Raw genomic sequence first — 26,659 nt, 5'->3', positions numbered from 1 at the left:
CATTCAAGTACGAGTTATATATGGTCAGAAATGAGTGTGTGATTGACTCCCCCTGGTGGCTAACAAACGTGTCACTACGACCGAATTATTAGTTGGTTCAGTCCTTTCTCATATGTAGAAACCTCTCCGATTGGTAGACAGCTTGTAAACCTGAGCTACAAAATAATTTCACCAGCGCTTTTCAAACCATTAGACATCAAACCAAAACACTCTGCTGGAAATCTGCAGCTCACCATCTGCAATTGTTTCAGTATTATATGCTTTTTTAAGGGCTTGTTGTTTTATTTAACTATTACCAAAAAAAAAAAAAAACAGTTTTAAAAAAAGTTCTCAAATGCCTGTGCTACCTTACGTAACCTTAGCGTTACGTAAGGCAAGCAAAAGTAAAAATAACAAATCTGTACAGTTTTTATCTCCCAGGCTACCACACCATCTTGCACGGTTTGGCGCCGAACCTTTCACCTCAGTCAGACTGTTCCAACCTCACACGTGAGGGGTCTCACGTGCAACAAAAATCAATAATATAGCTAGTTTTACACGCACAGGAACGATGTGTGATTCACAAGTAATAAAAGAAACGTAATTATATTTTCGTCGCTTTTTCTACATCGCCTTTTCTTTGTGCAGTGTGTTTTTCGTAAAATTGTAATTTTACCCGTCTCCCCTGTTTTATACATTTCTCCAGTCCCAGTTTGTCCCGCTTCTCGTCGCCATTTTGTTACCTCTTTGCTTCTGTTTTTGTGTGGATGGATATCAGGAATTTCACTCTTTATTATTATTATTAAATAATCTAATTACAGTAAAATATTGCTTGCAATACATATTGGCGCTCCTTCCCTTGAGTGGAGGGAGAGGTCAGTTACTGTCGTTTCAATAACTGTTTTTCGAATTATTGGTGAAACCGACCATGTACATTAAACAGGTACAGTATATTTAATTTATTTACAGGTTTTTGTAAACCCTAGTTTCTGAGGGAAATTATTTTTAAGTGGTATGAGCAACTTATGCAGAAAAGTAGAATTAATCATAAATTAATACACAGAGACTTTAAAATCATTTTTAAAAAAAGTTCACGGACTTTCTATGTTCATATATGTTTGTACGGTACAGGATTGGTGTTTACATTATATTATTAATCTTAGAAATGAACCGAGATGTTTAGCGAAATGTACAGTGTTCAATAAGCACAATACTTACAAAACTACATAGTATGTATTATCAGCATTTGACATTTGCATATTTTAAAGACCGTCACTCATTTGTTGACAGTGTTGTGCAAGTGAAAAGTAGGCCTCAGACTAGACCTCCGAAAAGCTTCCCTCAATTAAATGCTGCAAGTGTATGGACGAATTTATTGCAAAGCGCCAGTCGCGTTTTTTTCTGTATTTTATGACCAGGCAAGTCCAGAATTAATGCTGTATTTTGCGATCAGACGAGTGGAAAAATTAGTCAAGTTTGACCAGGGTGCGTTTTGGTTGCACATCAGCAGTCGCTGTGTGCGGGTTAAGGATCCGGAACAAAAATACAGACGTCTGCTCTGTACAGCCTTTAGACATATAGCGGCAGTTCGGATCAAATAAACAAGTCAGACCCCTTCAAAAATGTGAACACATTGCATTTTCATTTTGGAATTGCCAACCGTTCCCTTTTCAACTAACTTTCTATTTTGCTTTTGTTTTACAATTGGTTTCTGACTTAACTGGTTCAAAAACTGGTATTTGACATACACATTAAATAACCAGCTGTTTGTTTGTTTTTTTGTTGTTGTTTTTTAATAAATAACCAGCTGGGTTTTTTTGTTGTTGATGTTGTTTTTTATTAATTAAATACACACACTATTCAATGTGCTCATTTTATTGACCTCCTGAGGGTAAGTACAGACAGCAAATTAAAACAATGGTACTTTGCCCTTCTCAGTTTTTACGTGGATTTTATTTTTTATAAGAGTTTCATTTTACTTCGCTGTAGGTAATTATACAGGGATTCCGAAGTTACAGGGACCAAACTGTTGTTGATCCATTCAGCCCTAAACATAACGTTATTGGTGAGTTTTTATTTTATTTTGTTTGTTTAATCCTATTCTATTACCACATCAAATAGGCTATGTTTTTGGATGTCAGTGTCTTTTACATATTATGTTTTGACATGTTTAAAACTAATATTAACAGGGAATAATAGATTTAGCTCAATGATACCCACAGTTCTGTTTATTGGAAACTATTTAAATATAATTACTGTTAGGCATATTATGTGTATGTAGGCTAAATATTGTGATTACTGATAAGGTATTTGTTTTTTAGTTGGTCGAAATGGATCTGGAAAAAGTAACTTTTTCTATGGTAAGTAGATGGTCTCACTTATGTACCCAAAATGCCATATTACTAAAGTATTATACATTTTACCATGTAAAAAAAATCTTCATACCTTGTTCAATAACTAATTAGAACAGTAATAACCAAGAAGCTGTTGTGTTAAATTATGAAAATAAAGTCACTCCTCTTTATGCTGGTGTTAAGTAAAAATTTCTAGTTATACATATACAGATATGTCTTCAGCGAAGAGGCTGTCTATAGCAAACCGAATAACCAAGTCTATTAGAGCAATGATTCTCCCCTTATATATATATTTTTTCTTTCAGCCATCCAGTTTGTACTCAGCGATGAGTTCAGTCACCTTCGTCCTGAACAGAGGCTGGCATTGCTGCATGTAAGTTAAAAAATCACAATGGAGAACTAGAACTGTCCAACTACAGTTGCATTGTTTACAGGTGTAAATCAAGTGTTTTTATTATTTTCTGCACAACAACATTCTCATATTACTTTTGCTATGGATTTTACTTTTGTTTTCTAGACTTTTTTCCACTTGGTTCAGGTGAAGTTATTAACAATGAAAGTGAAATTACAGTTGGTTGGACAAATGGCCATACAACCAAATCAAAGTGAAAATAAAGTATTGAAATGTAACCAAATTACATTTAAAGTTTAAACATACAATATATGCCATATAAAATTTATTTTTATTTATTTTTTTTTTAATTATTTGCTTTAAGGTTTGTTTTATAAATAGGTTAAATATAAACATTATTTCACTTTTGTAGGAAGGAACTGGTCCTCGTGTCATTTCTGCTTTTGTGGAAATCATATTTGACAATTCTGACAACAGGTTACCTGTAAGTATGTCAGTCTTTAATCTACAATGATAATGTTCTCATTCACCATTTTCAATGTGTTGCATCAAATCAATAGAAACTGGACACGTATTTTAGACTGAAATTCACTGAAGTTATCAGCATGTAAATGTGGCACAGAAAGTATTAATTGTCATATTCTACTTCTATAAAGGGAAAAGTAATTTTTTAAAATGTATTTCTGACAGATTGACAAAGAAGAAGTCTCTCTACGACGTGTCATTGGCGCTAAAAAAGATCAATACTTTTTAGACAAAAAAATGGTGACGTAAGTATTATTATAAACAATAAGTACTCTATTTTAACAAACAGAACCCCCACGCCCACATCTAAATTGTTTGGTTTCAGGAAAAACGATGTCATGAATCTCCTTGAGAGTGCTGGGTTTTCCCGCAGTAATCCTTACTATATTGTAAAGCAAGGAAAGGTGAGCTTCATACAAACTTGTTGTATTTATTTGTTCATTCAAATTGAATCCCAGGGTTTAAAAATAGAGAAATGTGTGAAAGGTGTAAATACATCTTCTTAAATGTTTAAGAAACCCTGGTGCAAACCTCTAAATGTGGTGATATGTTGCAATGTCAGGTTGTTCTTAAATAACAGTAGCATAACTGGATTTCAAATGGAAAATCTCCATAAAAAAATCTGTTTCGTTTTTTTGTAGATCAATCAAATGGCCACAGCCCCCGACTCCCAGCGACTGAAATTGCTAAGAGAAGTAGCAGGTACCAGGGTGTATGATGAACGCAAAGAAGAGAGTATATCCCTCATGAAGGAAACAGGTGATTGTATTTGAAAGTTCAAACCTCATGTTGTGACGTAGTTCATCTGTAAGGGATGCATGTTAAGTAATATATCAAATTGGTTATTTGAACAAAGATTATTACATTCTAGTATTAGAAATTAAAAACACTTTACCACTGATGTTTGATTAATCTGCATTTACAAGTTTACTTCTTTTCTGTTTATCTTTCTATAAGTATAACATACACGAGCATCAAAAGAAACTTATGACTATTATAACACATTTATTTTCGAAAAAAAATAAGGTATATAAATGATGGACATTGACAAGGTTTTTGGTTTCTTTTTAATCACTCAATCATTCATCCTTGACCATGACTCGCTTGAGTGACTATAACTGAAGCGTATGCACTTAGTCACCTAATTAGTGAGACAGTTGATTGGACACTGGATATGGAGTGAATTCAGCTGTTCAATTGCAAGCTTGAATAAAGGCAATAAAGAAAACCAAGGAAAAAAACAACATTCCATGTCTGTCAAGAGTGCAGTGCCTTTATGCAGTCAGCATGTGGGAGGCTGGACTAGGGCAGCATACTGTGGTTTGCCGTCTTGGGTAAAAAAAGTCACTGCATCTGCTCTAAAACAGTGTTTGTCATTGTTCAGTCACATCTAGTGAATTTGAATTTTATCCAAATATAAGTGATACGTTTTGTTTGATGCTTAGTATATATAAGTTTTACTTGGCATGGTTTGCTGCTTAATTTTCTGCATGGACAGGAACATTTTGTTTTATATTCCAAATCCAAGGTCTACATTCAGTCTGTATTCTAAATAACTATCCCCTTAATGTTGACTAATGATACATATTATATTATGGTACGTCTACAACTAAAATGGTTGCATTATGAATTTGCTTGACGCACAGTTTCTTGATGTGTGGGCACTTATTTTTTTTAGAGGGAAAAAGAGAGAAGATTAACGAGCTGCTAAAGTACATTGAAGAGCGTTTGCATACACTGGAAGATGAGAAGGAGGAATTGGCCCAGTACCAGAAATGGGATAAAATGAGAAGAGCTCTCGAGTACACTATCTATAACCAAGAGCTGAATGAAACCCGTGCCAAACTTGATGAGGTATTGGTCTATTAAAGAAGTGTTTTTGAAAACTCTATTATTAAATAATCCAGAACTGTTGCCATTTCTGGTGAAACTTTTTCATGGTACCAGTTCATATAATGGTGGTGGTATATGGCTGGCATCAATGATCTAGTCACGCTTACGTTTTTACAGGTACACACAGTGAATGTAGATGTTGATTGCACACATTTGCAGCTGTAGTGAGGGTGTATTTTACTAACACTTGAAATCTGTAGCAGGGTTGTTAGTATTGTACTGGAAAATGCAACATACTGATTGAGTGTTTTTATTTAAGCTATCATCTAAACGAGAAACCTGTGGAGATAAATCAAGACAACTGCGTGATGCTCAACAGGATGCTCGAGACAAAGCGGAGGTAAAAAATGGCACAAAATGAACTATCGCATATTAAAATATATACAATCTATGAAGCCTACACCACTTTGATTATAAATACTGTTTCAGATTTCAGTACAAAGTGCTTGATCTATATTATAATCTGCGTTAAGCAGATTTTTATGATTTTTTTTTTTACATCATTAAATTGTATGGGTTTTCTCTCCTCAAAGGACACTGAGCGTCATGTTCGAGAAATGAAAGCCAAAATCTCTGCAATGAAGGAAGAGAAGGAGCAGTTGAGTGCTGAAAGACAGGAGCAGATTAAACAGAGGACCAAACTGGAGTTGAAGACCAAAGATCTGCAGGATGAACTTGCTGGAAACAGTGAGCAAAGGGTAAGAAAACCGGCAGTGTTTAAAAGGAGGTTATTTTCATTCAAGGGACACGCAATGTATGAAAACATTGAAAACAGAGTGTAATGTAGTTGAATAACTGTGTCTTATTTTTTTAGAAACGATTACTGAAAGAAAGGCTTAAGCTGCTTGAGAAGATCGAAGAAAAGCAGAAAGAGCTCCAGGAAACGGAGCCCAAGTTTAATGCTGTTAAAGAGAAGGAAGAAAAAGGAATCGCAAGGTCTATGCTTAACAAGAAATTAAATATAAATATATACAACCACCCCTCATTCTATCGCCCCTTGCTGTACTGCGGATTCGGATTGAGGTCCTGGAGTTGGCTCCCGGTTTTTACTGCCTAACTGTGTATGTCTTAGCTGCAATATACATAGGCACTTATAATTACTGTTCGTTTTATTTCATACTGCACATCACAAACGGCAATATACAAAATCAAAACAAATCATTAATATCCTAATGTTGTCATATACATACGTATTGCACAATAACTTAAAGCAAATTAAATATACTTGCTGAAGCTGTTTTTATTTTAGCCAACGAGATGTTCACGTGTGGCAGCAATGCATTAACAGAGGAAGACTCTTGAAATTAATTGGAGACTGAAGGTGATGAGAAATTGCCCTCTGCTGTATGATTAAAAACGGCGTGCTGCTTTTTATATGAAAAATGAGAAAAAGTAGGTTGCGTAGAGGACTTATACTGGACCCTGACACACCCAATAAAACAAGGGAGTGGTTGTACAGTACTTATTTGATAGCCTGTTTGTTTTTCTGTGGGTCTCTTACTATATCGCGGCCCTCAATATATAGCAGATTTGTACTGGACCCAGACGCCTGCAATATATTGAGTGGGGGGTGGTTTTTTTGTTGTGGTGGATTAAATATAACATAATTGGTGGTGGTGGGGGGGGGGGATTTAACGTTAAGGTTGGAATCCTGTGATAAGTTCCATATAGTAATTGTTCTCTGCATCCAGGAATTCAATAATATGTGCTTTTTTAATGTAGCTTAAAATTAAGGCTCAGGTTCAAGTAGGAGAATACTGTGGCATAGTTCTTTTCTTTTAACTTTGTATATCCTTTTTTTCTTCAGATTGGCACAGGCAACACAAGAGAGAACAGATCTATATGCAAAACAGGGCCGTGGCAGCCAGTTCACTTCCAAGGAGGAAAGAGACAAGTGGATTAAAAAAGAATTAAAATCCCTCGATCAGGCCATTACCGATAAGAAGCGTCAAATTGCAGCTATTCACAAAGACTTGGAAGACACAGAGGCCAACAAAGAGAAAAATCTGGAACAGTACAGTGTATGCAGTTTATCTTTTGTTTAAAAAGAACTGATCACATTCTTGTCTCCTTAACTTTGGTGTAGCACTGTTTCTGGTTTACAGAATGTTTCCCTGCTGCATGATAAGATGGAGAGAGATGTTAGACCATGTTGTTCAGTATGTAAGTGACAGCATTGTTGTTTTTGTTTGTTTTTTTGTTTTTTTTAGAAATTGGATCAGGATCTTAATGAGGTAAAGACTCGTGTAGAGGAGCTGGACAAGAAGTACTATGAAGTGAAAAACAAAAAAGATGAACTACAAAGTGAGAGAAAGTAAGACATTCCTGGTAAAACTTTATTTAGCTTGCAAAACACGGAATGCAGCTGAGCTGAAATGTGATTGCTTTGGCTTTTGTTTTCAGTCTCTCCACCTTTTAAACATTCTTGTTTGAAATGTTTCTGATTGAACTGTTTCGATGCAAGCATCCGGTATGAATTCAGAAGACATTTTGACAGGAAGACCCAATGCATAACCAGTTTAAAACGAAAATAACTACTCAGAACTGATTTATGACCAGGGATATGTTAGTAAAAAAATATCAAAACAGTCATGATTATGTTGAAAAGATATTGCAGGAATATGTGCAACGAAGCAGAAAGTTATGTTGAGTAAACACGTAATGTACACAATGCAATAAGACAGACTGTTTTATACTTGCCATCAGAGACAATATACTGTGTAATGGAACAAAAAACAAAATAATGCAACAAAAAATAGTTTCAGGAGATACTTCGTACCCTTTATATTTCTTACCAATGTAATATCATATTCTGCCCTAGTATTCTTTACTTTTTCTGCATAGGTAACGTTTTAGCAATCACCACAAGGGGTGTGCAACTGTAATTTTTGCTCATCTGGTAGTTACTAGCTAATCTATGAAATGCAGTCTTTGTATGTGTTTATTAAAATATAGATTCCAAATGCCATAATGGAATAGGAGAAGGAGATCATTGAGATCAACAAACACAGGAAAAATGGTGGTGCATACTAGTCAACAAGATGTAACAGTTTAGGTTTGTGCAGTAATACAATTGTATAATGTGGTGAGACCCTAATTTCTGTTTTTTTTCTTTTCCACAGCTATCTGTGGAGAGAGGAAAATGCTGAGCAGCAAGCTCTTGCTGCCAAACGAGAGGATTTGGAAAAGAAACAACAGCTGCTGAGAGCCGCAACTGGAAAGGTGAGCAATTTTAGCTTAACTGTTGTGGCAAAAGTGTAGGAGATAAAAAAAAAAAAATCACTGTATTTTACTAAGGGGAAGTGCTTGCATGAACTTCATAAAGAGTTTCAAAGTATTACATTGTTATGCTCATCTTAAAAAATATATATAATAAATTGTTTCTCTGGCAGGCTATTTTGAATGGTATAGACAGCATAAACAAAGTGCTGGAACACTTTCGCAGAAAGGGCATCAACCAGCATGTCATAAATGGCTATCACGGAATTGTCATGAATAATTTTGAGTGTGAACCTGCATTCTACACCTGCGTTGAAGTCACTGCAGGGACAAGGTAAGAAAAATGAAAGGGTTTGTGTGTTGTGTATTGTAGTCTCCACAACTTCTGTCTATTGCTAAGTTGAAATGCTTCTGTGCAGTTTGTGCAACAATTGTTATGTTGTTCTTAAAGGCTGTTTTATCACATTGTGGAGACAGATGAAGTCAGTACCAAAATCTTGACGGAGTTTAATAAAATGAATCTGCCTGGTGAGGTGACTTTCCTGCCTCTTAGTAAACTGGATGTAAGAGATACAGCATATCCAGAAACCAATGTGAGTTATCTAGTTACTTTTTATGAAAATAAATTGAAAAAGCTTATATGGGTAGGAAATAAAACTTCCAGTCCAAACCAGTTTCCTGATTTTATTATTCAAATTGACAGGATGCTATTCCGATGATCAGCAAATTGCGCTATATCCCAAAATTTGACAAGGCTTTCAAACATGTCTTTGGAAAGACACTTATTTGCCGCAGCATGGAAGTGTCTACCCAGCTAGCCAGGGCTTTCACCATGGACTGTATTACACTTGAAGGTATGTATTTACTTTATTAATATAAATATATTATTTAGCTAATATGAAGTGTAAATGTATTTATGTTTCTAGCATTTTCTTCTGTTTCTATATTATTCTGTGACTGAAGGAATATACGTAACTTAATTTATTTTTGAAAAATATTCATTATCCATAAACAAAACAAAAAAAAAACTTAAATGCTGTAATTGTTTATGAGCCATTGTGAAGACTTTCATCTGATATGAATTGTTCTTCATGCGTGGACAGGCTCTTCTGTTTTATATATTTAAAAAAAAAATTTAATCCAATTTTATTTGATAGAATAAAAGAAAATGTTTACTGTATTTAGGGCTGTTTTTTTGCACTTCAGTCGGTATACACACTTACTGTTTGGCTAGAAACAGCCCTAAGTGCAATGTGTCCTTTTTAAGATGCATGCCTTTTAAATTGAGACTCATAAGAATGCATGTTCTACAGAGTTAGCTATTGGGTTGGCATGTAAATGTTATTTGCTGTGGTTTATAAATGACTTATGTGTTCAGTTATTGTTACCATTCAAACACATTTAAGAACAGAGTGAAGTCACTTAGAGCTTGTAGAGTAAGCTGTATAAGACATAGGAAAACAAACAAAGTTTAGTAATATTAGTCTTAGATAAATAAATAGAAGTAGTAGTCCAATTTTAACAGCAATACAATGGACCACTGGACAGTTACTACAATTCTCAGGGGTTGAAAGTAAGATATGCCTTACTGCCCACCTTGGAATGTGTTATTGTGATGGCTGTATGCTGTCAACTAATAGTTTAAAAAAAAAAAAAAAGGATTTTCCACAAGTTTCTGTCTCCCAAGATTGACTGAAACTAAATGGGTTTTTCAGGCATACTTGTGTATCCTAATCTTAACCTTAACCCCCCTTCCTGTCTCACTTGCAGGTGACCAGGTAAGCCATCGAGGTGCTTTGACTGGAGGTTATTATGACGCTAGGAAGTCCAGACTGGAACTTCAAAAGGATGTACGAAAGGCTGAGGAGGAACTAACAGCGCTGGAAGCCAAACTCAATGAAAACCTACGAAGAAACATTGAAAATATCCTTTTAATGAGTACACTGACAACATTTCTTTAAACTAAATTATTAAATGAAATTATAATTATGCACTGAGAAACGCAGAACCGTATTTTCAAAGCGATTCCTCCACTCTAACTCTTGTTTTTTGGTACTGTATTGAACTGTACATTATAGCCAATTTGTCTAATAACCCTGACCTATTTTTATGACACATACCCCTGTCCCCCTCTAGTCAACTCCTACCAAGTGTACTGAATCAAGGCAGAGTGCCTAGTGTGTTCCAGTACAGTTTCCTTAGCACTATCTATGGATCAATAATGAAATTGACCAGCTAATGAACCAGATGCAGCAGATAGAGACACAGCAGAGGAAGTTCAAGGCGTCTCGGGACAGTATCCTCTCTGAGATGAAAATGCTGAAGGAGAAGAGGCAGCAGTCAGAGAAAACTTTTATGCCCAAGGTAGGCTATTTTATTCCACTTACTGGGCCTTATTACAAACATTAGAAACTGTCTATTTTGTTTTCTTATTTAAAGGAAATGTTTCTATTTATTACTTTTAAAGATTAAATATGCAATGTAACGTTAAAGATGTCTTAAAGATTGCTTTCCATATTTGATATATTTGTTTTAAATATCTTTTAGCAACGTAGCTTGCAGAGCTTGGAGGCGAGTCTTCACGCCATGGAGTCAACTCGAGAATCACTGAAAGCAGAGCTGGGAACTGATTTGCTGTCTCAACTGAGTCTGGAGGATCAGAGACGAGTCGATGCACTCAACGATGAAATTCGACAGCTGCAGCAGGTAAAAAACACAATGAATGCTTGAATGCTTTGTTGGCCAGTGTCCCTAAGGAGACACAACAATTAAAAACCTAAGGGTAACTCAACCAGAATATTATTGAAAATAAAGTATTTGTAAAATTAAAAACTTAATGTTATAGCATACATAAGGGATTGATGTTGAATCAGAATCACAAGTGTTTGGTCCAAGTTTATTTTGTGAGATAAGAAAAGCTATGAATATAAATGTATCTCCTTAGTCTTTTTTTTGGTCTGAAAATAACTGCACATTGGTTTTGATAAAGATGGAACAATGCTTTGCCTTTTTTCATATTATTGTGAGTTGTTAAACTGTTCCTTCCTGTTATGCTTTAGGACAACAGGCAGTTGTTAAATGAAAGAATAAAACTGGAAGGTATAATAACCAGAGTGGAGACTTATCTCAATGAAAATCTGAGGAAACGTTTGGACCAAGTTGAACAGGTAATATGTTAATTTGGTGCCCCACCTTCCTTGTGAGCGGTGGGGACTCCTGCAGCACAATGTACAGTATTTTAAACACATTTTTGTTACGTGATTCTATCAATATTTCTGTTCAGGAACTAAATGAGTTAAGAGAGACAGAGGGTGGCACGGTTCTTACTGCCACCACATCGGAATTGGAAGGTATTAACAAACGAGTGAAGGACACTTTGGCACGTTCAGAAGGTCAGTTTTGTTTTTTATCATTCAATCTTATGGTTTAAACAACATTACATTTAGGCCACATGTGTATTGTTTGTTCCATTTAATCAACTAAAGCCTAATTACCCAGGTATAATTCTCAAGGACTAACTGAACTATATGTTGAAAGGAGAAAGAAAAGGCTGCTTTTATATGCCATTATCAAGAGCCAATATTCATGGCATATCTCTTTGCAGACCTGGACATACTTATTGACAAGACAGAAATTGAGATCAAAGATCTTCAGAAGAGCATGGAGCGCTGGAAGAACATAGAGAAAGATCAGAATGATGCCATTAATCATGATACCAAAGAGCTGGAGAAGATGACCAACCGGCAGGGGATGTTGTTGAAGAAGAAGGAGGAGTGCATGAAGAAGATTAGAGAACTAGGCTCCCTCCCTCAGGAGGCCTTCGAGAAATACCAGACCCTCACTTTAAAACAGGTAGGCGTGGCTGGCAATCTTACATTCTACACAGCCACAAGTCAGGTTCTGTTAAAGACAGTTAATATCCCTAATCAACTGACTTTATTTAAAGAGACTAAAAAACAAACACTGATTTGCATCTCATACATTGAAGGTGACCTGTCTGGTGTATTCACAGTATTCCCATGTAAATTGCCTATACATAAAGAAGACTTGCGTTTGTTTTTTGTGTGGTATTTACTTAGCGCAATGTTTTTGATTTTTCTTTGCATCACTGTTTAATGATTTTTTTTTCCCCCCTTTTCAGTTGTTTCGTAAACTGGAGCAGTGCAACACTGAACTTAAGAAGTACAGCCATGTCAATAAGAAAGCCTTGGACCAGTTTGTTAACTTCTCAGAGCAGAAGGAGAAGCTGATAAAGAGACAGGAGGAGCTGGATCGAGGCCATAAGTCCATTATGGAGCTGATGAATGTTCTTGAGCTTAGAAAATATGAGGCCATACAGCTCACTTTCAAACAAGTAAGTAAGCTGAAGGAAAATTAGTCTTAGTAGTAAACATTAATCCTTTTAAAGTGCAGTGAAGCTACAAAATAAATAGCATTAATCCAAGTTTGATTAGCTTGGTTTGACAATATCTAGCTAATAACGGGCCTGCAAGAATAATTAGTGTGTCGAATACTTACTATTGTTTTTTTATGGTTTTTTTTAGATGGTGTATTTCGGTGTAAATTAATCACTTTTATTATATATATTTGTATTCAGGTGTCAAAGAATTTCAGTGAGGTATTTCAGAAGTTGGTTCCAGGTGGGAAAGCTACTCTTGTGATGAAGAAAGGAGACATAGAGGGTGGACAGTCCCAGGATGAAGGGGAAGGTGGAGGGGACAGTGAGAGAGGTTCAGGCTCACAAAGCACTGTTCCATCTGTAGACCAGTTTACAGGAGTAGGAATCCGGGTAAGAGGAATATTGTGAAGAACGAAATTATAATATTCACAGATTTCTGATGCAAGTTTCTGTTATTGAAGAATTAGTTTAACCCTTTGCAGTCCTATGTCGGACCAGGTCCTACGTTACAATTTTCCCTTTCCGGTCCGACATCATCAAAAAGATGTCAGGTACGGGTCTCGTCGTTTTTTCTTCAGAAAAAGCGAAGAAAACCTTTCAGTGGCCAAATGAGACCAATAGAAGCTGGAAAAAAGAGGCGGATCTGAGCAATACACATAGTCGCTTCACCACAGACAAAACACGGACACAAACAAACAAGATAGCTGCTTCTCCATTCAGCGCTCAAAGAATATCACAGACATTTGCCAAGCTTTTTTGAGATGTTATAGTAATAAAGTAATGACTTGGAAAGCATTATTGAGGAGTTTGGTGATAAAACGAATGATCAGGACATGATTTCTCAACCTCCTGCCTATCACTCAGCAGCGAATGCACACACTCACATGGCAGGTGGCTACCCTGTCACAAGCATTTATACCCTGTATCTTTCTAAACAAAGGATTAGGGGAGCTCCTTAATAAATAAATAAAAGCTGAATTTCAAAACAATAATTGTGTGAATATAGTAATTGTTACAGCTGTGTATAATGGTATTTAAAACAGGATTCGTTGATCTAACTTTTTACATATCCACCCTTACTCTGGTCCCACCGCACTCAGATATGCAACGGATTACTGTACAACTTTACCTGTCATTGCACTGTACAACTTAACACAAATATTGATGAATTTAAAACTTTAAAACATACTTATGCACACAGTTAACCTAAGATTGAAATTGTAACTGTGCTAGTGAATGAAGGTCTACTTTGTTTCTGTTTAGGTGTCATTTACAGGAAAGCAGGGAGAAATGCGGGAAATGCAGCAGCTCTCTGGAGGACAGAAGTCCTTGGTGGCTCTTGCTCTTATCTTTGCCATTCAGAAATGTGACCCAGCTCCCTTTTACCTGTTTGATGAAATTGACCAGGCCCTGGATGCTCAACACAGAAAGGCTGTATCTGGTAAAAAAAAAAAAAAAAATAATAATAATATATATATTTAATATATATATATATATTATATATAATATCTTTATTTTAGTGTCAAAACCTACTATCCTATATATATATATAATTCCTAAGATATATATATATATATATATATATATATATATATATTTATTTAGTTAACAGTTTCTTTACCTGGACAACTGAATAGTATATCACATCCAAACCATTAATGTTGCTATTATAATATACTGGAAAACTGGATTTTTTCTAAATTAAAATTGGTTGCATGTTGTTTAATGCTGATAAACAAGTCCTTTATCTTTTTAAACAGATATGATTGTGGAATTGGCAGAGCATGCTCAGTTTATCACTACAACATTCAGACCTGAACTTCTGGAGTCTGCGGATAAATTCTATGGAGTGAATTATTTCAAACCCCCCCCCCCCCCCCCCCCCCCCCCCCCCCCCCCCCCCCCCCCCCACCCCCCCCCCCCCCCCCCCCCCCTGATGACACCAATGGCATTAGGGGTATTTTCCGTGAATTATAATACAAATTTAAAAATCACTACTTACTGTTAAATGTGATCAAATGACTAGTACTTTTTATTGTATTTGTCAGTTTCAGAGCTACAGAAAATAAGATTGATAACATTCTTTGCAATTATCATTTATAGTATCACCTGCAAATATGTGTGTGTGTGTGTGTGTGTAAATATATATATATATATATATATATGTGCGCTAAAGAATAACAGTTTGCAGAGTAAGATAGTCTGTGACTAAACCTCTTTCTTTGGTTTTTAGGTTAGTCATATTGATGTGATCTCAGCAGAACAAGCCAAGGACTTTGTGGAGGATGACACCACCCACGGATAAGAGAAAAGAGATTCATATGTCTGCACACCAAGTTGCTGACTTTATAATATCTTGCATAATAGAAAACACCAAGCAGACTAGCTTTGCTCTACCTGTTTTGATGTATATTTTTTCCATTGCACTTCTTATGTTAAATAGTTGACCTTGACCATTAGGAAGAATAGCCTTTGTCATCAAGGTTGGTAATTTTCAACAGTAGCAATCTTGCTTGGAACTACCAAAATAAAATTGGAGTGTAATATTTTCAAAATTTATTTGTATTATACTAATAAAAAAAACTTAGTTGATTTGCTTGTTCATATGGCCATTTCCAACCTTTTTAATGTGCTGTTGCTGTATGTTCTTTATAAATTTTACTTGTTCCTGGTTACTTCATACTTGTAGTTTATAAAACTGTCACATTCATGAATTCATGTTTTTGTAAAGTTACAAGCTGCTGTTTTGAAGTGGCGTCTTTCTTATGTGTCTGTGTTATATGTACTGTTTTGCCTTTGACTGTTTTAAATAGTTTCAATAAAATATAACCGTTTGTAGTGCTTAAAAATGTGTGTTCACGTAATTGTTTTCAATTATTTGCAAATAGCTTTGCTGTTCTGCCAGAAAATGTAAATTAACTAAACTAATAACCTGTCTAAAAGACACTATTTGATTATCTTTTCTACTTAACCACAGGCATTTCTTTGGAAAATGATTAGTAAAAAGTAGAAAATTTAAGAATTATAATAGCTGTGCGTTTAATGAGACGCAATTTTTGGTTTGTCAAGACCATTAAAGTATCCAAGATCTTTATTGTGCGCTAGCACAGATCAAACACACATTGACTTTAGTATAGTTTAGGAGAAGTAGGGCTTGAAGTGTTCAGGGTTTATTTTTGATCGCATGAAGTCCGTTTGAAATTATTTTGAGCTGATTCTGCTTTCTAAGTAAACTCAGAAAAAGCTCTTAATTTTGAAATTATGTCACTCATTTTTACCATCTGTTTCGCTTAATTTTTATTTCCGAGGTAACAAATTAAGTTAATTGTTCATCGCTGATCCTAATTGCATTTCATTCTTGCAGTCGCCTCGTTTATCGTTGTGTTGTTGTTATTTTCACTCGTTTGAGAGAGTTGTCCTGACATTTTCTTTTCATTATAAAATACCCAGTACGGTGGTACACCGATAGCAAGTCCGGATTTAAAATTTTGATTTGCACCAAAAAAAAAAAAACTAAACCCAGTCTTTAGTTATTTTCTCTTTATTAACGACTAATTAACATTTAAAGGGATGTAGAGATTTGGAAAAATTAAAACTGGAAAGTTCAAACCCTAGGGATAAGACACACAGTAAAAACTAATTATTTGAGTATTTAACAGAAATGGGAAGGCATCTCTACAGAATTCTGCGATAAGCATTGCTCATGCATTGAAGATACGCCATAGATACTATGGCGTATCTATTAAATGCCAATAGGGTTAGGATCGCATTCTGCTTATTAGTAATATATTCATCAACAGATCATCCTTCTGCAAAAGAAAACCATTCAACCTGCTCCAAACAAACAAAAACAAACAAACAAAAAAACTGATTATTTACTGACGCGACTACTGTACTTTTTCTAGTAAAGTTATCGAGCTTTTAAAATGTGTATTTAGCAACATTTCTGCATCAATTTACTGTAATATGTTTTACTTTTCACTACTAATTCGTCCTAAATTTAACGATTTTAGGGTTACAGCTTCAGTTTGCAGCCATTGGCTAACAAAACAGTTCTGCAGGCCGTACTCAGCATGAAGATGAGTCATCCAGTAAGAATGAAAGAAGACACGCCCAGAAATTCACAAAAAAAGGACCAGGAATTTACATTATATCTCGAATGTGCAACTATGAAAAGCAATGTGCAAGGCACCAAATTACAGTAACTCAAGCTGGGCCCATGGACTGAATTCTACAGTACATAGAGAATTCGAATTAAGGCAATCAATCGCATTTTGTTTTAAAGCATATTTTGAATAAATGGGACTTAACATAACTTACAGAAAACGTGGAACGCTGGATATATTCAGACATCCCAAGTCTCCCGGAACAGACCAGGGCCGAAATCCCAATTCTAGTTTGCTAAACAAGGTAAATGTTGATTGGTTGGTGGGTAGGTACAGGTAGTTCAAGTTGGGATGGTCAGGAACCTGTCCATCAAACACTGGTAACCACGACGATTGCAGCGATTTTGAAGGCGGGACATTAATCGCAATTGTGTACAATGGCATGACAGGAAACACAGCTGAAGCTGAAACTGAGGATGAACCACATTGTTTAAAAAATACTAGAAAATAAAGGAAATGTGTAACACTTCAATATACAAAGACATTCCCTTGTAGTATATCTGTAAAAAAAACAAGCCCCGTTATTTATGCTAGGTGCACACAGTGTGCAAGTCCGTTTTTTCTATCGCATCTACAATGGAAGTCTTGTATTAAGCGTTTCAATAGCGCAATTATTGGTTGGTTTCTGCGAGTTTAACTCAAATATCACACTAACAACACGTACAAAGTGTAAGTGTTTTACTTAACTATAAGTAGAATTTACATTTGTCAGAAAAGGATTGCTTTGTGTGGTTGTTTTTTTTTTCTACCACATCGCACGTTCAGTGTTTAAAACACCTCAAGATTGGACATTTATTTATTGTATAAGTGCAATAACTTTTGCAAATCCGTTTTACATCAAACCAATTCAAAACTAAAAACACAGCGGTGTATGTTTTGACCGTAAAGCAAAACACGTGCTTAATTCGCAAAACATTTAGCTCCTGAATGTTTTCAGCGCCATCATCCCTGAGAGCCCCTTGATTTTAATTCTTCACTGTTTATTTGTACTTCTGTGGTGTCTTATTTTTCGTTAAACAGCAGGATTAGAGTATTTTAAATGTTCTATATTTTGATAGTAATGGATAAAATAAAAGGTATTCAATGGAAATTCCTGACTACATCCGTAATTTACAAGTGCATTTATTTTACTTTACTGTAAGTAGGAATAACAAGATTATGTTAACAGTTTGAAATGGACTTTTACACAATTATACAGTGAAGAGGGGTTACAGCATGTGAGGCAGGCAAAGGAGAGAAGTGAGTGCCACAGTCTCTCAGGACAGATCAGTGTAGAACCCATCAGAATAAGGTTATCAATGCTGGGGTGCTTTTTACAGGAATTTTAGTTGAGCACAACCTGACATTTTTGGTGGCTAACATACAGGTAGTTTGTTTCGCAAGATGTTTCCAGGCAGCGAGACAGCAACCAATTACGTCTGTTCTTTCGCAAAAATATCAGCCATTGTAAATAATGCACTTGAACCCGTGTTCTCAAAACCTGTTCAGCACATTCTCAGAGAAAAGGCTATATAGGCTAATTAAAGTTGTCTAATTAATACAACGTTTTTGTTTCCAATAAGAAGGAGCTTTGTTTGTATTAACAGGTTTTATTTATCAATTAACCTAATTGACAAACTCCTCTTTAAATACTATAGCAGAGCGGGCTGTTTCTAAAAGCATTTCACCATGCTGTCGCCGGTCGGAAACGTTAAGCTGGGCCTTCTCCGGTTGTGCATTGGGTATTTTCTCTTTTTTTTCACAGGTAGGACCGGCCAACAAGTTGCGCGTTTATTTACAATTAAGTTTATTAGGTTTTAATGAGATTTCATGCATGTAAATGTCACCCGTTCCCACTGACACAAACACACAATGTCTTAATGTCGTTTTGTGCAACGTGTGTGTTTTTTATCTGATAAATGTAATCACGTTGTTGGTCACTCAGTAAATGTTTTACTGGTAGACCCATCGTTTGTCGCACGAGGTGTATCGCAGGGGTACATCTGTGTTTGGTTTTTATTCACTTGTGTAACTTTAATTTGTTTTAGTTCTGCCTTTGGTTTTTATATAACAAACGCTCAAATCATTGCCTTGATTGACGCAGTAATATTTTCCAGCAGTTAGCAAAGCGAGTCCAGTACAAAGGAGTTTTTCTGTTCCTCAACCCCGCCAGGAGCTTGTGCTGCAGGACAAACCAATATTGGAGGATCCAATTATAGAAACTAACAAGAGTAAGCGCAGTAGTCTTTTTACCATTGCATAATACGCTATCTGGAACTTTATTTCAAAATAAACATTTGCAAGCTAAATCCTGAGGCTGACCTGCAAATTGGCCTCTGTCCATCTAGCATTTATCATTCTGTCTTGTGGGAGAGAATGAGTGAGCGGGTTGTTTATTTTTAGGTGGTTTTAGCGAAACGATGCTAATTTTTATTTATTCTGTTTCTTTACATAAAAGTTGTCAAATCTCTGCCATGATTGACACATCGGATCAGAATCCCGCACACACACAGCCTCTGTCCCCCGCTTAAATGGACAGGGACTTGCTTGCATGTCAACTTCAGATCTGGCTTCCAGAAATACTAATTTAGCAAAAAAAGGTCATTGACTTTAAATAATGAATTTGTGATGTGCCTTTTTATATTTATAAATTGTATCAAAGTACATAATTCAAGCCTTTATTGGGGGCCAGTGTATTTGTGCTTTTTTTTTTTTTCTACACTTGGCGCCCATAAGCAGATGGGCACATAATTGACCATCTTCAGTTTTCTTTGTCAGTGACCAAGCTTTTTTTTCATGTTGGCCACCGCTGCACATGATACCCACCCCTGGTGTGTTTGTAGCTTTACCAGGTACTATATAACTAGTAAGTTCTACTGGATTTTTAATGTGTTGTATTCTCAGAGTTGCATTGCATACCTATAGTTAAGCTGTAATACATGTATTTGAGAAATTGTATGCATTTCATTACTAATTGCGTTTTCTCCCCAGTTCTCTTAACTTTTGTTTGTTTTACCCTCTTAATTACACCAGTAGCTTATTTTAGATATGTCCTTGTTTTAGATATTCTCAGAAGCCTGACTCCAGACCACAGCTTTTTGATTGATGGCGATATTATTATGTCGGTGAGTCAAGTATGAAGACCTTTTTTAAAGCGTTTGTGTAATATATCCGAGACCAGCGGGGGGTTTGTACGATTCCATAAATGCTGGGTTACACCCATGCATGCTGTCCTGGTGCATAGTTAAAGCAAGCGACTATGGAGCTTAACAAAGATAAACTGGCTTTCTGTAGGTTGATAAATGTTGCTTTTTTTCTAAGCCTGCAAAATAAACCATTAAGTTGTCTTTTGAAATTGAATATACATATTTTTAGTCAAGCATGGGACCCTAATTAGAAAGGTCACGTATATTTGAATGTAAACCTGAACAAGCCTGGTGTTTGTCTGCTGCTGCAAGATGCTGCTGATTTTGCTTTTTGTATTTCTTTTTGACTTGTAGTCTTCTCGAAGTGCAATAGCAGACGACTTGCTGAAGTGGCCAAAGTCAGATGATGGTTATGTGCGAGTACCTTACGTCTTTGCTGATGATTATCGTAAGAACAGACTGCTCTCCCTCTGCAGCGGTTGCATGAATTGCTAAAGTGACTTTGCATCTACTTTTATTTTATGACTGCAATGTTAGCAATTTAAACTGCTGCTACAGATGAAATGACCTGTTTTTAGTGGTAAATGGGACAGCTTGTATATGTACTGAACCAATTGTGTGCTTCACTTCTAATGACCAGTGTGGAGATGGGCAAACTTCACCTAAAGGTGTTTTGCTCTGAACGTGTTAAACAATAAAACAAATGGTAGAAGGTAAAATGATTGTTTGGTGGTCAAAGAAAGCACCTCCAATCCGAAGTAATGAACCAAATGGTAAACAGATTCCAAAAAAGCAGCTCTCTGCAGTGATGCACAAGGAATATTTTAAGTAATACATTCTATCTCTCTCTCTCCAGCTCCAGAGTGCTTGGCAAAGTTTAATGAGGCTTTTCAAGATTTCCAAAAGTACACCTGTGTCCACTTTGTTCCCATGCAGGATCAGAGTGACTTTTTATCAATTCATCAGTTAAATGGGTGTGTGTTCAGACTTTGTACATGACACTTGACTTGCTCATTTCAATGGCTGATCTACTGTACTCCCTTTCCAGAATGGTCGTTCAGTCATTTTAAATCGCGGTCAGCTTGTCTTGGAGTAAGGTTTGTTTTTATAATTGAGACGTGACCCCATTGGCCAGCCTGTCCATTTCTTTGTCGTCCAGCTGTTACTCGAATGTGGGACGGCGAGGTGGGATGCAGATTGTCTCCCTTGATCTCAAATGTCTGCAGTTAGGAAAGGGAACAATCATACATGAGCTCACTCATGCACTGGGGTTCTGGCATGAGCAAGCCCGTAGTGACCGGGATCGCTTCGTCACAATCAGCTGGGCTAATATCTGGACTGGTAAGGTGTACCATCTGCAACATGCAATACATGTACGTGTACGTGTCCATTCCCCCCGTAGAGCCACGTGATACTAATATGGTAAACTTAATGTTTATCAACTTGCCATATCATTGTAGTAAACTTACTTTCTAAACGCCCGGTAGATTTAAATAAGAAAACGGTATCAATTTTAAGGTTACGACTTCCATCCAATACAAAAATGTTAGCTGGCTCTACCACATCGCTATTGAGGTAGGGTACTGCTGTGTAAAATGCAATATACAATGTGTGCCACTAATTGCTTTTTTTAAAGTTTTATATGTGTGTGTGTATATATATAAAAAATATAATTTTTTTTAAGGGTTTGAAAATAATTTTATGCTGGTCGGAGATTCAAGAAATTTAGTAGAGTATGACTACGGTTCTGTTATGCATTATTCAAGGTAGGTAACAAATACAAAAAAAAAAATCAATTGTATTACTGCTTTATTGAATCAACTGCGTTGTGATTAAAATTAAGGTCTATACCAATGTCAATTAATATATATATATATATATGTTTTTAAAAAGCTGTAACTCTGCTTTTATGTTCATATTCTATCCTTGATCACTGTCGGTTTCTAAAATGCTGAGGTTCTGATTTTAGTCCACTTGCACCATAATACATGTTTGGGACAAGAAGCTGTTTGGCCCTCCAGTTTGTCTTTTTCTCTACTATAATTTTATGTAACAGATTGCTTTTATAGAATTATTGTTAACATTATCTTCAAGTTGTTCTACCAGCAGTGCTGTTAATGCCTCTTCCTTTTTTAGACGTGCTTTTAGCAAAGATGGAAAAGATACTATTATACCAACACAAACTGCTGAGATTGGACAAAGACTTGGCATGAGTCCCTTGGACATTAAGAAAATCAATGCTTTGTACCAATGTGCTCCAGGTATGTTCTCTTTGCAGAATGCTGTTCTGGTTATTAAGGCAATGCCATTAGCACTCCTAAGGGTGAGTTACAATGATTTCACACTGAATGATGGTCTTCAAAGCTATGATAAGATTATGAAAGTTGATGTCCATACAATGCCTGCTGTTTCTTTAGTATTATGGTGTGGCTAAAACGTGTTTCGGATTGCTTCCCTTTAAATGCTAACGTTATCTTGGAGGTTATTTAGTGTCTTGGTTTCTGCTCTCTAGAATGTGTATCATTTGCTTGATTTTTAGAATTTCTTGAAGGTTTTTTTTTTTTTTTGGTGTAACTCAGGGTGGATTCTTTTTTCTTTAGGAAAGTACCAGCCTGTATCCAGTGACCCTCAAGAGTTGAATGTTCAAAGCCCAAATCCTGTAGTCCCCTCTAAACCAGTGCTGTCTACCGCTGCTTCAAAAACAGCTGCTCTGTTGCCTGCTGGGCCCCAGAAATTGGTGAGGTCCCTGGAATCCTTCTCTTGTGACTTTGAAAGGGGGCTCTGTGGCTGGACACTGTCTGGAGACGCATTTAATTGGACCATTCATAGTGGCCCAGTCCTGACCGTGGGAACTGGGCCCAGTCATGATTTTACCTTGGGCCACTGCAATGCTAGCCGTGAAGGTAAGAACATGTTTGATGGTAACTAGTGTGGAATTGGACAGTGAACTTTTCCTGGGCTCTAAATAGGATCTTGTTTGCACTTTCCCTATTAATTGTAGTTTCGATTTTAAAGTTGTTACCTGGCTCTCTTGTTTCATTTCATTCTTTAGGAAATTATCTGTACCTAGACGCCTCATATCCTAATAAAACAGCAGTCCTGATCAGCCCCATGCTCCATGGTCCACAATGTTTGTCTTTTATGTACCACATGTATGGTCAGAACATGGGTATGGAATTTTGCTTTGCAAGCATTCATTTAAATTGTTACACAATTGGTATATTGGCCAAGAGATTCAAGGGATAACTTAAAGGGGGGGAAACGCACACAAACATTTACACCTAAAATGTGAATCCACTAGCTGATATCTGTAACCATTGTATTGTCATTTGCAGTATGAACATATCCACTAATGTGCAGATAGTGACCATGTATTTATGGACAGCTTTATTGACAGTTGCAGAGCTTGAGAGATTTTAGATTGTTTTGGCGAGTTGTGTGCGACTTCATTTAAATGTTTTTATTTAGTTTCCAAAAAAAAAACATTGGTTACATCTCGTTTTGTTTTATTCCTTCCAGGAAGTATTGCTGTATATAAAAGACTGGATAATTCCACGGAGCCTGATGAGCTCCTGTGGTCCGAGAAGGGAAACAAAGGTTTATTGTGGCTTTACAGCTCAGTCCAGATTACTGCCCTGGACTCTGCCAGATACCAGGTAGGAATGGGCTGTGAATGTTTCCTAATACTGTTGCAGTTTACATCTGTGCTACATGTTCAGAGTATTGCCAGAAGAAAATGTTGCCTTTTGAACTTGAAACATTTGTGGCTGGATTCACCTAGCCAGACTACATGCAAACTGATAGATATAATTTGCACAATGATTTTAGAAAGTCTACACCCCCCTTGAACTCTTTTCACATTTAGGGGGGCAGTGGGATAGGTCTCTGTTGGGATAGGTCTCTACCAACTTTGCACACCTAGATTTGGCAATATTTGACCACAGTCATGCCACAGATTTGATTGGATTTAGGTCAGGGCTCTGACTGGGCCACTCAAGGACATTTACCTTTTTGTTCCTTAGCCACTCCAGTGTAGCGTTGGGTCGTCATGCTGAAAGGTGAACTTCCATCCCAGTTTCAGCTTTCTTGCAGAGGGCAGCAGGTTTTCCTCAAGGCCTTCTCTGTACTTTGCTCCATTCGTTTTCCCTTCTATCCTGACAAGTGCCCCAGTCCCTGCTGATGAAACATCCCTATAACATGATGCTGCCACCACCGTGCTTCACAGTAGGGATGGTGTTCTTTGGGTGATGCGCTGTGTTGGGTTTGCGCCAAACATAACACTTTGCCTTTAGGCCAAAAGGTTCAGTTTTTAGTTTAATCAGACCACAACTTTTTGCCAGATGGCTAGTTTTTTGGTTTTTTTTTTTTTGCATACTTCAGATGGTTTAAGGTGGGCTTTCTTGAGTAATGGCTTCCTCCTTGCCACCCTACCATACAAACCAGACTTGAGTGTTTTGGATATTGTTGTGACATGCACACTTTGACCAGTCTTGACCATAAAAGCCTTTTGCTCTTGCAAAGTTGCCATTGGCCTCTTGGTAGCCTCTCTGGTTAGTCTCCTTGCTCAGTCATCCAGTTTGGAGGGACAGACTGCTCTAGGCAGGGTCTTGGTGGTGCCATAGACCTTCCAATTAATAATCATCTTGACCATGCTCCAAGGGATATTCAAGGTCTTTTAATACCCATCCCCTGACCTTTTTAAACAACTTTGTCCCGTAGTTCTTTTGAAAGCACCTTGGTGCTCATGGTTGAGTCTTTGCTTTGATATGCACTACCCAGCAGAGGGAACCTACAGGAACTGCTGAATCTATCCTGAAATCATGTTAATCACTACAATTTAACATGGGTGGAGGCCATTTTTGAAGGTGATTGGTTACACCTGAGCTAATTTGGGATTGCTATTACAAGGGGAGTGAACACTTATCCAACCAAGCTATTTCAGTTTTTATTCATTTTCTACAAATTTCTAGAATATTTCACTTGTGGGGTAGATGAATGAACAAAAAAAACTTAATTCCAGGCTAAGGCAACAAGTTAATTTTGAAAGGGGGTGTAGACATGTGTCTGCAGAGTCATTTCCTATATTGTGTGACATCAGACATTGGGCTTGTTCTTTCAGTGCAGTGTTACAGATGGGTTGGAACTAAACTGTCCTCGAATTTGCTTTTTTAATATTTCTTTTAAAGGTGGTGTGCAAGCTGCTGTGCCTTAAATGGTTAACATTCTAGTTACCAATATCAAGTACTGAGGCCATGCTTCAATAGCCTGTGTGCTTGGTGGAAATTGGACAAGTATTCTTGCTTGTGTAACAAGCTGCTAAAGTGGCTGCTGTTCCTGGCAGGAGGTGATCACACTAAATCATGCAATTTCATAACTTTTCCACCAGGTGGCACTTCATAGTGTAGTCCTAGATATCTGTGTGTGTCCAAGTGGAGAAGGGACAAAGTGCCTGGTGCTAGGGTTCTGAAATGTTCCACTTCCCTGGCTGTATGTCCACTTGGATTTAAACTCCTGAGCTTTTCATGTATTAGTGAGACTCTCCTAGATAGATGGTAAGTTTCCTTTTGAACTCTGGAAGCTGGAACCCTGAGTCTCAATGCTGTCTCTTTCAGCTTCTTTTTAAAGGGACGACTGGAAGTGGATATTTGAGTGACGCAGCCCTCGATGATATCCATATCCAGAAGGAATGTTACACCTATAACGAGATGATGATCTGTACAGCTACGACACTGTCTTGATCAGCAGTCTGAAATACTTGTGCTAGAATTTCCCCAAGGAAGTACAATAAAGTTCCCTGGTGTTGCTACAATGCGTATATTTGTTTTATTGGTGTTATTGCTAATGAGCTTGTGTATATGAAGCGTGCACCGAAGATGGAGGTGGTGGCTGGGGTTAATTTTATTTTCCAGTGTTTTAAAAGACCATTCATATAAGTGAATGGATGATAAATGTGACACTTGCTTACTAACTTTTTTCTGTTATTTCTGTGGGGGAGTTTAAAAGGTTGTCACTGGGGAAAGCATGGGTTTTTATATACTGGGGTTGTCGTCCGTCCCCCCTGGAGCAGTTTATTTCGCATGCAACCTCCTTGCATGATTATGCATCCTACCCCTTTCAAAGGCATTCGGTCAAAGCTACACTTTGAAACTGTAGAAAGGGCAAATGTGACTACTGCTGATGATTTGAACTGGATGCTGTTGCTTTTATCTGAAGTTAAGACTCTGTCTCATCTCCACTGAGTGCAAGTGATCCATAACTTTTACTCCATACTAGCAAGCAGTCATGCAACACACACAACTGTCAAGATTCACGGTCTGCTTTGTTCAAGTTTATTTGTGGATTAGCAGGTGCTTCATAGTGGTTTACATTGGGTCCTCTGTTCAAGTGGTGGTCTCTTCTGTCTGTCTTTGGAAATGGTGGAGTGATTAAGTAAAAATCCAAGTTTACTGCTGGGGGGGGGGTTTAAATGGAGGAAGTGAGCAGTGTTGGTATACTAGTATTGCACTATTGGACATGCATCTATGGCTGCGATTGGCTGAATGACTCTTGCAAACCAAACAGTCTGGCAATAAGCTCTGCCTTGTTTGGTTGCATATGAGAAATTTGGCCTGACGGGCAGGGGTTCTGGAACACCACTAACATCTAGA

At 36.9% G+C, this 26,659-nt stretch overlaps 2 protein-coding genes across 2 annotated transcripts; both read left to right on the top strand.

The window, feature by feature from the left end:
* Positions 1-713: 713 nt before the first annotated feature.
* LOC121325778 (structural maintenance of chromosomes protein 3-like) lies at positions 714-15,570 on the top strand. The gene is given in 29 exon segments (XM_041268777.1): positions 714-922; positions 1,969-2,044; positions 2,301-2,339; positions 2,639-2,706; positions 3,098-3,169; positions 3,376-3,455; positions 3,536-3,614; positions 3,852-3,969; positions 4,889-5,064; positions 5,363-5,443; positions 5,637-5,801; positions 5,918-6,039; positions 6,911-7,124; positions 7,314-7,417; positions 8,226-8,325; positions 8,496-8,656; positions 8,774-8,915; positions 9,026-9,176; positions 10,093-10,245; positions 10,535-10,686; positions 10,870-11,028; positions 11,382-11,489; positions 11,606-11,714; positions 11,927-12,174; positions 12,464-12,676; positions 12,920-13,111; positions 13,985-14,162; positions 14,482-14,584; positions 14,951-15,570. Coding segments are annotated over 29 exon segments (3,654 nt in total). The 5' UTR covers positions 714-907; the 3' UTR covers positions 15,027-15,570.
* Positions 15,571-16,695: 1,125 nt separating this feature from the next.
* Positions 16,696-25,778, top strand: LOC121325853 (zinc metalloproteinase nas-5-like). The gene is made up of 11 exons (XM_041268942.1): positions 16,696-17,131; positions 19,930-19,991; positions 20,367-20,460; positions 21,129-21,420; positions 21,592-21,602; positions 21,697-21,778; positions 22,149-22,273; positions 22,613-22,915; positions 23,065-23,181; positions 23,532-23,668; positions 25,625-25,778. The coding sequence occupies exons 2-11, from the start codon at positions 19,986-19,988 to the stop codon at positions 25,748-25,750; spliced, it is 1,293 nt and encodes a 430-aa protein (XP_041124876.1). The 5' UTR covers positions 16,696-17,131; positions 19,930-19,985; the 3' UTR covers positions 25,751-25,778.
* The last annotated feature ends 881 nt before the right edge of the window (positions 25,779-26,659 follow it).

Source organism: Polyodon spathula, chromosome 13 (assembly GCF_017654505.1).
Source record: "Polyodon spathula isolate WHYD16114869_AA chromosome 13, ASM1765450v1, whole genome shotgun sequence".
NCBI classification, from domain to species: Eukaryota; Metazoa; Chordata; class Actinopteri; order Acipenseriformes; family Polyodontidae; genus Polyodon; species Polyodon spathula.
This window is presented reverse-complemented; position numbering and strand designations above follow the sequence as displayed.